Here is an 11,897-nt window from a genome sequence, read left to right as displayed (position 1 = left end):
ATTACAGTGGAGCTAAAGAAAGCTGGTCAATGTTTACATTTCGTTCAAAAGGATTATGGGGCCCTATGTTATAAAGCCTCTGTAATGGCCCATCAAAGAAATGACAATTTATAACTTGAGGTAAAAATAGTGAAGACTGAATTTTATTTTGCTGTTATGTTCCTTACCCAACCAACACCACTGTATTCATTACTTTTATCTAATTTAATATTTTATTGGTATTGAGCAAATAAAGGCAGTAAAATAACTTTTATTTAAAAAAATTATTCTCCATGTTTTAGAGTTTATCATTCAACTTTATGTAATACAATTTCTGGAAACATGAAAACATGCTACAAAGTCAATTTGGTCTAAACCCCCCCCCCCCCCCCCCCAAAAAAAAACAAACAAAACAAACAAACAAAAAAAACCCAACAACAACAACACCATGGGTCAGCTTCACTTCATTTAAATGTTCACTGGAATATTACTTCTGCTTTCAAATAATTATTACAATGAGCACTCATAGAAATCTGGATTTGTAGATCATTTCAAATTCAATACTTCCAAAAAAACCAAGAAAAACTTTCAAATACGCTTGTTGAGAGAGAGAGAGAGAGCGAGAGAGAGAGAGAGAGAGAATTGTTGCTGTAGTAACCAGGAATTTGCTCATTCAGGCATGCTAATGGATTGTACCAACCACTGGCTCTGCTGCAAACAAAAAGGACCCCGGGGGGGACAAGACGGATGTTGAAGAAAAACAAAGGAAAACCATTCTTCAGATTTATGTTATTTGTGATTATGGGGTCTTTTAAGTGTCAAAAGATTCTCGTGTGTAATGTCCTATTCTTGACTTGGCATTAGACATTACATCCTTGCCAATTTTTAATTCAAAGCGTGAGCGTCACCACTAATGCTATCAAATTACCCCATAGCATTAGCTCCTTATTGCTGTCTATGTGGTTAGACTGCACTACTTGTATCCCTTAACCTTCTGAAGTGGAGATATTATTAAAAATAACAATAATAAAGCTTTTACTACCAGTAACAAAAAGACGAAGCAGCAAAAAGTTCATTTTTGAACCCTGGAGCTACAAGTTTAAGTCTTTCATTAACTACCACTTCCCACCAGCAGGGGGCAGTAGTGTAAACTGTAAATGTGTGATCTCTTTAAAAGGTGCATAGGCAAATCATGAGTCAATGCACAAATCAGTAACATTATGTTGCATGAACAGATTTTTACACAAACACCAACAGGGCTATTGGCATGCAGCACAAAGCACTGATCATGCTGAACACACAATAGTGGACATCATTTCCAACACTACGTTCATTAGTTTACCTAATTTAACTACGGTCAACTCTAAAGTGAAGGCACGCAAGTCAACAGTGACAGTGTGCAGGGGGACACTACACACTAATGAAAAACCCCAAAATGTCCAAACATCTGTCGTGCGTTTGTGTTTGGATGCGTTTTGATACTTAGCATAAAAAATGTACAGCCAACTGTCTATATGTGGCAACCACGGGGCTCTTCTGCTTGTTTGACTATGTCGCATCATTTGCAACTTTTTTGCCTACGAGTGGAATTACAATATAGTACAACATGATACCTACAGCTCATATTATTTAAAACCCATATAGTTTCTACGTATACAATAACTGCTGTACGTTTTGCTCTGAACGCATGTATTCATGCCTGTATATCATCTGTCACCAATTAAATAGGAAAGATCCACAAAGGAGCCAACTGACACAGAAATATAAATAACAAAATCTAATTAGCATGAAGAGATGTCAGTATTCAAGAGGAGCTCCAAACTTGTGCTGTGCAAAATCCATTCAAATCTGCAGAAAACTATCACAAAGGCACCAATTCCATTAACAGGAATTAACAGTGCTTTGTTAATTCCTTGAATAATGTCAGTGAAATTCAAATGAAAAATAAGTCATGCCACATCTAAGACATAATGACTATCATCAGGGCAATGACTAAAGACATATAGTTAATGTGAATGCATAAAACACATTTATCATCATTTAGCTCATACTCAGGTGAAAATCTGACTTAAACACAGAAGACCTACTCTGCTACAGGCAAAGAAAAATCAAGGCATATTTTGTTTTAACCCGCATAACATTCCCATCTTAGTCCTTTTGATGCATAATGTGATATACAGTACAGTACATAGATACCAGTTGGTTAGAATTTGGGTGGTCTTTCCTTGTCAATTGAATGCTATATATAAATTTGTGGAAACTTCTGAAATACTTCAGAAATGTCTCACAAGACTGAGCATCCATTCCTCTTCTTCCTCTTCCGGACTTGCAACGCTGCTCTAGTGGCCAATTCAAACACTTCCCTCACACCCTCCTTGGTCTTGGCTGAGCACTCCAGGTAGCCAAAAGCGCCAATACGGTTAGCCATGTCCCGGCCCTCCTCTGGTTTAACAGGCTCCTGCAATGAGACAACACCAGGCACTGGTGAGACCTAAACATTTATGAATTCAGTATGGTTTGGTTTGCAGTGAATGGTGCCAATTCTTTATCATACCAAAGGGCTGGTTTCTTAGAGACAAACTAGGTTCATTATAAAAATGTATTTCAAGTATTTTATGCCAATTGAGAATGTGGTGAATAACTAGCTTTTAATGTAGCAAAGTTTTGGAAGTAGCTGCTGTACACCCTATACATTTTTTCACTAGAGTTTTTTTCAGTAGTAGAACATCTAGACTGTGAGTATACTTTTCTCAAGAAAAGTAGATTTATCAAATTGATCAAATTGCCCTATTGTTCACAGATTTGTGAACCCAGTGAGAAGCTGTGTAGGAGCTGTAAGTTATTAGTGCAAAGTAGTGAAAGGCCCAATTACAAATTATGGGAAATAATTTTTTATAAAGACATGAGTTGAAAAATTATTTTATAACAATTATTTTTTAATCCGTATGTTTGGTGCAACTACCTCCATAAGGAAGCAATTCCAGAATCCATATACCACACAGAACATAGATCATGAGTCATAATTACTGATGTCATGTACATGGCCTTGATTTTTATTATTCAGTCCAGTGTTCACTGAAGTATATAAATTCTTTGCTGTTTTTTTCCCATTCATGGAATAGGCATAGTCTGTGTCCAGCACCAGAGGTCAAACCTGAGCAGATGCCCACAGTAAACACTACACACATCACACAGCAGTGCAGATACAGATAGCACCAGCCACTCGCTCTGTCTGGCATGCAGCCAGTAGTTAGAGTGCAATATGTGCTTGACTGATGATGATGATGATGTTCATGCCTCACAGAGCGACAGTAATGCAATCCTCTAAGTGCTTTTTAATGGGCCTCCTTTAGCAGTGCTGCAGGCTTTGGAGAGGGAGATACCTGCTTCATCTTGGCCAACTCTCTCCGCGTGTGCTCATCATTCCGCAGGTCCTTCTTATTCCCCACCAAGATGATGGGAACATTGGGACAGAAATGCTTAACCTCTGGCGTCCACTTCTCTGGAATATTCTCTGCAGAAAAGGAGACACACACAAATAAATACTAAGCAAAAGAGAATTAGGCTCACGTTCATTAAGACCCTAATTCAGTGTCTCATTACTAGCTCATTACTAGACATCATTAAATTAATATTATAGCATGAATAAGTTCATAATGTTCATTGTCACACCACTGCTGTAAAGAGTTGTTTCCTACAAGTGAAAGAGAACTTTACCATTTCTATGACCATTTCTACAGGCACTTGGTATGAAGCCAGGCATCATCATGAATCTATTGTTAAAAAAGGACTAAATAATTCTAGAAGTTTTCCTTATTTCTACAGGTTACAGAGCCAAATTAAAGCATAGCTCTATTGTGCAGTCAGTCACTTTAGAGTTTAATTCTAACTTGTCAAATTCTATTATTCACATTTAAACAGCCTCAAAACTGTCAACAAAGGGCAAGCATCTTGAAGGTTGTGAGAATTTGTAGTTACCTTTTATATATTTCACATATGCGTAATTTTACATATTGGTTTCCTGGAACAGTTATCAGGGCTATGATGACTCAATAAAGCAAGTCAAAGTTGAAACTTCCTGCTATTCACACAGCAAGGGAGAAAAAGACAAGGATGTTCCTCAGATAAGAGTGACAAAATCCTTATTTAGGTGCTCCATGTTGCTTCTGTTATGAACTTTTTTTAAAATCAGCACACAAAAATAGCCTACATATGATTCAGGGACCTCAGCATTTCCTACCATTGAGGAAATTCTGTTTCGTCAAGCAAAACCAAAAACAAGAAAAAGAAAACAAAACCTTACATAGTGACTCAGGAGAAAAAAAAAACAAAAAACAAAAACCCCACACACACACTCAACAACAGAATGGAGACTGATGGCTTTGCTAGTTGATTATGAGATGGAATGTGGAAATAAGCATACCTAAACTGTCAGGGCTGTCGACAGAGAAACACATGAGGATGACGTCTGTGTCTGGGTAGGAGAGTGGTCTCAAACGGTCATAGTCTTCCTGGCCTGCTGTGTCCCACAGTGCCAGCTCCACCTGCCAGTGAAAAGTGAGGACATCAAAGTGAAGTCCCACCAAACAGCAGAATAAAGGCTTGAAAAATGTATTACATATTCATATTAAAACATTTTCAACTTAAGAATGGCTAATTTGAATTGCAATAGTGTTATTTTTTCCTATATAGTATATTATTTTAGACAGACATACATAAGCCCACAAATGCACACGCACACATACAGTGGTGTTTAATAATGTACTATACAGAGTAAAATTTACACAGACATACACCCACCCAGACACAACACACAGAATGCTGAACCAGAGTGAGACTAACCCATCTCTACACAATCTTCAGCTGACCATGTATGACTACTAAACAGAAGGTGCAGAAACAGACCTTTCTATCCTATTTGAGAAAATGCCTTAAAAATGGTCTTTTTATACATTGAGCCGGTTATGTGAGACTGGCACATGTGATTTAGGAGTGCTTTCATAAACTATACTTCCTCTCTTGTTCTGCACCTGAATTGGATAAATGGGCAATTAGAAAGAATCAAACCCAATCTCTTCTGCTCTCTTGTGGGTCAAAGCTTAGCAGGAGCACTAAGGGATTTTACCCTGCAAAGTTGAGTCATGCTTTGGGATGGGGCAGTGTGGCTGGCCTGGGGGCAGCATCTAGCATCCAGATCCTAATCTTAAATCACAAAATGGAAAAAGGCCAAACCGCAGACGTGGCCTTGTTGAGCCGAGAAAATTAGGATGGTGAGTGGATTATTAAATCATGGATGTGTACAGACACACTCACACACAGGCAGCTTCTCTGGTTCATATATGCTTGGGCTTTAGGAAAGAAAAAAGGGCAGAAAAACAAAAAAGGAGCTATTTTTAGATCTTAGCTGTGCCCACAGAATGGAGGAAGAGTATACAATGTTTCCCTTGGGCCAGAGGGATTTAAGATGAGCTCAGGGTCTGTTTAGGAAGCTTCTAGATTTTATGTAAGCTTGCCCCCAAGCAGGTTAGATTTATTTATTTTTATTTTTTTGTGAAGCATAACCTTACATGGAGAAGAGGTGAAATCACTGATAGTCAGTCAGTCAGTCAGTCAGTCATTCTCTTTACCTAGTTCCTACATTTATTGTACAAAAGAAACAGCACACAACACATAGCACATACCCCCACCCACCCCCCAGTTCTCATATATACACATGCACACGCAGGAAGTGAAGTGACCTGAGTATTGGCCCATAAGGGCCAGTGGGAGGGGAAACATCCATGCTCCCAGGTCAAAGCCAGGAAACAAGCAAGTACAGCCATTTCCTGTTATGACCTTTTGCTGTCTGGCCCTAGTAGTGGTCACTGTCAGACTGGTATTATCAGCTAGTGCCCATTAACAGTAGAACACTTCTGACTAACCACCGGATGTCACTCATTCCACAACAGTGACCATTGCTGGGAATTTTAGATATTGTCTGGGAAATTCAGCTGTCTGGTGATATACACATTGTCACTTAGATCATAACCTCTACTAAATTTGTTACATAAGACAAAAAAAAAAAAAAAAGGGGGGGGGGCATAAGTCAAAGCATACGATGTGCCATCCACATTAAATCAGTGAACCTGATTTAAACAACCAAACACTGAAAATGTGAAACTTCAGTCGGTGAAACAAAAGCTCAAAAAACATTTCACCTTCAAGGTGAAAGATAGGAATCCATACTAACCTGTTTGGCGTCCACCTCAATGTCTGCGATGTAGTTCTCGAACACGGTGGGAACGTAGACTTCGGGAAATTGGTCTTTACTAAACACTATAAGAAGGCACGTCTTTCCGCATGCTCCATCTCCCACTATCACCAACTTTTTCCTTATGGCTGCCATGCCTGGAGTTGATAAGTGGGATGTGTTACAGGTTTGTTATGCTGTCTCTACTGACACATTATTTACACTCTTGATTAACAGCAGGTCATTGGAACTGGAATGATCAAGCTTTTAATTTTCAAAATGAAGGCCATCACATAGAACAACTATTTTTTAAAAATCCATAGTTTTAGTGTGGGGGGCTATAATTCCATATTGCTTAAGGAAAAATGGTTCTCACAAAACAGGCGTTAGCAGCTGGAATACCTCCTATCTGAAGCACACTTCAGGTTTTTACAGATTTTTAGCGAGGGGACACACAAGATCACCAAATACAAGGAATACAGTCTGCAAGAGAATGTACTGTCAAACTGAAAAGAACTGCTACAGGCCGTTGTATTGTGTCAGACCCCACAAGAACCACTTGATAATTGGATAAATCATCAGAATTTGTTGAAAAACATTAAAGCAATGCTAAAGCTAAAAGCATAATACCTCAAAAATTAATAAAATAAAGCAAGAAAATGTTATTTGAACCAAAAACAACAGCGTAAACTAGGTATCCCCTAGTAGCGACATTTAGTCATAGGCTACTCACCTGGAATATGGGCCCACTTTTCTTAAAGCTTTATACTGTTAGATGTGTCTCATTTTGCCTGTTGGGAAGTGCTTTCAAGGTGCTACCATACAACTGATCATTGTGATATGATGTTTTTTGGAACCTGGTCCCCCATTTTTTGAAATAAATAAATAAAATCAATCACCAATAAGGTGCATAAGACAATAAAAGTTAAGCTTTACACAATCCCAAAATGTTAGTTAGATACTATGTAGTATAACACACAAGCCACCACAGAGGATGTGAGGGGTTAAGTTTCACACACTATTTAACAGTAACCCTTTGACAAAGAGCCTTTATACTCATTGCAACAAAGAAGCCATCACAAACTGAAAAGATCTTTTACAATAAAATGGTGTCTCTTGAAACAAATAAAAATTCACTAACGCCCTTTGCTTATGGGACTACAAAAGTGTGCTACACAATATTCTGCAGTGATAGCATACACAGTGGATGAATATACACCAGCATTTCTCATGCATAAAAGCATGACACCACCAAGGTTCCATTTGCCTTCACCTGGGACCATTTTCACAGCCTGCCTGCCACAATCTTCGTATGAGAGTGTAAAAGAGGGATTTGCAGCATAAATGATAATGAGGATCAGTACAGCTGTCTGCAAGACATCAGCTCCTGTAGAAATCAAGCATGCACGGGCGCGCACACACACACACACACACACTGTGCTGAGAACATTAAAAATAACTTCTGTTCAGTGTGATCCTCTGTTCTCCTGAGCCATGAATGCCACCTCACACAAAGCTCCTTCCACTTTTGCTTTTGCTTCCAGAAAGTGACAAAGTAATAGAGACCTTCCACAGCCAATAAATGGAGAGAGGGAACCACGGCTTCACTACGGGCCGTCAGTAGAGAATTTTGTATAGATTTTAAATTGACAGAACTTAACTGGATACAGTTTAAATCCACAGGAATTCAGTTAATGGCCTAGATGTGTGTGACATCAATGGTTTAGATAAAAAAATTTAAAAACACCACTAAACTCAAGGAGGTCTAGACCTAAAAGCCAACAGCAGTGGTTTGAGAGTTCTTTAGAGGGTTCTTTGGAGAACTCTTGAATGAGGAAAAACTCATTCAACTCATGTGCACAAAACAACAACACAAGCCACTACAAGTCAGTGGCTGAGCAGCAGTAAGACTGTATGACTGCACAGCAGAAGACAGGGGGGGAAAAAAATTAAAAACTTTGCTCCTTTTTACTTACTTGATATATAAAAAAAGCAGAATGTGAATGATTGTGAATGATCTGTCTTGAATTTGTGTCTTTGCTTGCAGTATCAGATGATGATCTGTCTTATGGTCTGCGTTAAGGGCCCAGACAAATCCATCATGTAGGAAAACCAAGGCTGGCAGAGGGCCTACGCAGAACACTTTTTTCATACTCATAACAAGACAATGCAACTTGGCAAATAACAAAGCTAAAGCTCAAAAGGCTGGAGTCCTGTCATTTCCCTGATGCCAAAAATGGGTACAGTAACTGGAAATTCATTAGACACTGTTCAAACACACATGTCAAACTTTTTGTTTGAGTCATTCCAAATGTTTCACTTCTGTTTGGAACTGACAAGAGAAGCCCACAAGAGAGTGAGACTGAGCCAGTTATTCTGGTTTAGGAAGCAAATATAATAATTTTCCAAAGCACCAGCAAGTAGGTAACCAGTAAATTACTACTTCTGTATTTGTAAAATGCAATCCGCACATAGTATAGAAAGTTTTTCACCCAGTTTAATAGTTTTTTACTCCCAATCTTTAAAAACAAAACCTATCCCAAACATAATTTTTACTTTCTGAACATTACCAATTTTTACTTTCTGAACCCTAACTATATACTTCTGACAACAACTGTACCAACATTTATAGTCCCCATACATTGCTAATCTCAATCTCAACTCAGCATTAACTCAAAGGACTGTTCTGGTAACAATGTGAGATTTTCTACAGTGGTTTGCTTTTAGCTGAAATCACTGACCCAGGTTTCCCAAAGCATAAGGGCTGCCAGGATATACAGCATAAAAATTAAGCAACCAGATATTTGTTTACTAAAACATGTATGAAACAAGGATCATCATCATTATTAGATAGTGTAACAATTTGACAACTTGCATGATTTAACAAGAGTATCAGAGAGAAAGTCTTATGGTCAGTTTCCAGCCAATTTCCACTTAAGTCATTAAAAAGTTGGTGATTCTTAGACAGATGAAGACATTTGTTGACACCATGCTTTCTTGCATCTGCCACAGATGTGAGATATGACAGGAAGAGGGTGGCAGTCTGGAACATGAAGCTCTAGGCCAGATAGAATTCCTTTATTTGTCATATATACATATACACGCATACAGTACAATGAAATGCTTCTTTCCGCATATTCACATGGTCAGCCATTGTACAGTGCCCCTGGAGCTGAGTCGGTAAAGAGCCTTGCTCATGTGCTCCAGGATATGAACCCACCACCTTCCAACTGATAGCCCAAAGTCCTACTCTCTAAAGAAATAAACAGAAAGTGACAGTGAAAGGGGAGAGCTACTCAGATCTCAAGCAATTGAACAACAATTATGTGCAGAGTACGGACATCGCACCCTCGTCACTGTTCCGATGTTCCTTCAGACTGAGCATCTGACGTCACCATTCCCCACAGCTGGGTGAGGGTGCAAGAACAATATATACATTTGTTTGATCACAATGTTTCCACATTAGGTGCTGTGTATTTGATTACCTTGCCTGTAATGATACCATGAAGTCTGCCATACCAAGACCATTATTGGTCAAGAAAGAATACCAGACCTTGTGAGGGAGAATGCTTGTATGCTGTGATTACAACTGTCTATTTGATTATGAGGAATTCACAAGGCTCAATTGCTAAAGAAGCTTGATATTTTCACTACTCTGCATGTTTGGGGATGGGAAAGTGGATGAACAGTGGCGCTGACAGTCTGACAAAAGCTGTGACTTTAATTAAAGCAGAGCAAGTCACAAAGCAGCTCAAGATTCTGTTGGAAAACCACTGAAGGTATTAAGTGCAGAATGAAATTTGGCTGATATGTTTAGGCAAACCTCTGCCAAACTGCATTTTGTGTGTGTGTGTGTGGGGGGGGGGGCATGGGTATTTTCAGAAATATTTTGAAAATGGCAAAAGTCCAAAACGTAATGACCAATCATGTGTAGGATTTTATATTTCTATATCTTTAAGGACCTGTTGAGCCGAAATACTGTTTCCCATGAAAGACATTTTCACAACTGCTTATAGGAAGACACTGCCCTGTAATGAAGCAACGTAAGTTCTAGGACTTTTGGCTCGGAGTACAGTGTTGACAAATCTACATTTATTAACATGTTAACATAGTTAAAAAGTGCCTGAAACGAGCTAAAAGTAAACAAGTGACATTATCTGCAAATCTAGCTTTTAAACAGCTCCCGCAATGTTTTAGACTTATTACTTTGAAAGTTGACCTAGTTTACTGTCTTGAAAGGGCTCTTATCCTGACTCATTAAACTATGGTTTGTTTACTTTATCCGTGTCTCTTCATGGATTAAAAACAACATTTTCAGTTCTCGTCTCTGCCGACGCTTCATAATGACCCAAAAACATGTTAATGTCTCCCTGCTGACAAATCTTTACTTTGTAGTTAAATAAAACGTATGGCTGTCTTTAGAGTAACCCAACGCTACGGAACTGTGGTTGTTCTTGTACCTAACCTAGCTAACTAGTTATTTCAGGCGAACCTAACAACGCCCCAAGACTGCGACAAAAGTGGACCACGTTTTGTCATAAACAAATATTTGTTACCTATAATTTGTGATGGAGGGCCAGCTACCCGATGCGAAAGTTTTGTTTTTTTTACTCGAACCACCACCCGCAGTAACGCCCTGCTTGCTAACTAGCTACCTTACTAAAGGTCAATCCGTTGCGTTAAGAATAATCAAAATGAAAATTCCGACATCACCCATTTGAAGCGATGAACCCTAAACTACCAGAATTACCCATGTTAAGTTATTTTTCTAGCGTTGCCTCACCCTGCGGATTACGCGAAGAGATTGCAGGAACTGTAGCTAGGAATTAACAGGTGGTCTACATAACCACGAAAAGCAGAAAACGCAAATATTTTTTACTTTTGTCATTAACAAATAATCACTATAGTAAAACGAGAGTTAAAGGTAAAGCTACCTACACTACACACTTTCTAGTCTTTTTGATTGACAGACCAGACTTTCAGGTCACGAGCCACCACCTACTTTCACACACCATCGCCTTAAAACTTGTTTCTAACAAACAGTCCTATTTTGACATATCATAACTGGCCGTTTAAACAAAACATGGGAACAATACCTTATTTCGTTTCGTGGCGTTCTCGTCCACTGCTTAATCTCTACGTTGTGGTGAAGTTTCGGCGCAATGAACCCCGGATATATTGCGAAGAAACGTAGCTGACAAACATTGGATCCGCCCACATTAGAGAAAAACACTTAGCGATAGTGAGTCTAAACCTCCATTGGCTGAGGAGGCGGTTCTGCCGTTAAGATTATTTAGGTACGTCCCCCCCACCGCCGATAATAATGACATCATTCCTACAATAGGGGCAGTGTGGATAAGCAGGAGATGAGGGTGGTTGCGTAGCTCTGTACATTGAAAAGAAATTAAGTTATCTACATATAACGAGATATTTCTTTAGTTAAAAGGGTCTGAACAATCATTAATTGCGCCGGACCAGCGTTTCTCAGTGCTGGTCCTGGAATACCGAGCTGTACTGCACATTCTTTGTTTACCTCGCTAATACACCCATTTTAACTGTAGCTGTTGAGTCAGCTGTTTTGGAAGCATGGAAAACACCAAATCCTGCTCCTGGTACTTGCACTAAGGTACTGGTACTTGCACTACTGGTACTTGTACTAAGCAAGAGTTTCCCCGTTGTTTTATATTGT

The 11,897-nt window shown here is 39.0% G+C and overlaps 1 protein-coding gene across 6 annotated transcripts; it reads right to left on the bottom strand.

The window, feature by feature from the left end:
- Positions 1-121: 121 nt before the first annotated feature.
- On the bottom strand, positions 122-11,449 carry rhoca (ras homolog family member Ca). Of its 6 annotated transcripts, XM_081717824.1 has the most exons (7): positions 11,305-11,401; positions 9,557-9,615; positions 6,942-9,461; positions 6,209-6,366; positions 4,403-4,523; positions 3,363-3,493; positions 122-2,437 (listed from the first exon to the last, which is right to left on the bottom strand). In XM_081717824.1, the coding sequence occupies exons 4-7, from the start codon at positions 6,362-6,364 to the stop codon at positions 2,264-2,266; spliced, it is 582 nt and encodes a 193-aa protein (XP_081573950.1). In that variant the 5' UTR covers positions 6,365-6,366; positions 6,942-9,461; positions 9,557-9,615; positions 11,305-11,401; the 3' UTR covers positions 122-2,263. The 6 variants fall into 6 exon arrangements, with proteins under 6 accessions (XP_081573950.1, XP_081573953.1, XP_081573949.1 ...); XM_081717827.1 differs by lacking the exon at positions 9,557-9,615 and having other exon boundaries at positions 11,305-11,449; XM_081717823.1 differs by lacking the exon at positions 6,942-9,461 and having other exon boundaries at positions 11,305-11,444.
- Between the last annotated feature and the right edge of the window lie 448 nt (positions 11,450-11,897).

This window comes from Electrophorus electricus, chromosome 7, assembly GCF_041902795.1.
Source record: "Electrophorus electricus isolate QZ-2024a chromosome 7, ASM4190279v1, whole genome shotgun sequence".
Taxonomy (NCBI): Eukaryota; Metazoa; Chordata; class Actinopteri; order Gymnotiformes; family Gymnotidae; genus Electrophorus; species Electrophorus electricus.
Note: the sequence above shows the minus strand (reverse complement) of the source record. Positions and strands in the feature narration are given on the sequence as shown.

Bases quoted from the DNA above. Each gene is read 5' to 3' on its own strand.
- rhoca (XM_081717823.1), bottom strand. From the start codon at position 9,593: ATGCTCAGTCTGAAGGAACATCGGAACAGTGACGAGG. The intron at 6,367-9,556 runs GTGCGATGTCCG...TATCAACTCCAG, and splicing joins ACATCGGAACAGTGACGAGG to GCATGGCAGCCATAAGGAAA. The intron at 3,494-4,402 runs GTATGCTTATTT...CCTTTTCTGCAG, and splicing joins CGACAGCCCTGACAGTTTAG to AGAATATTCCAGAGAAGTGG.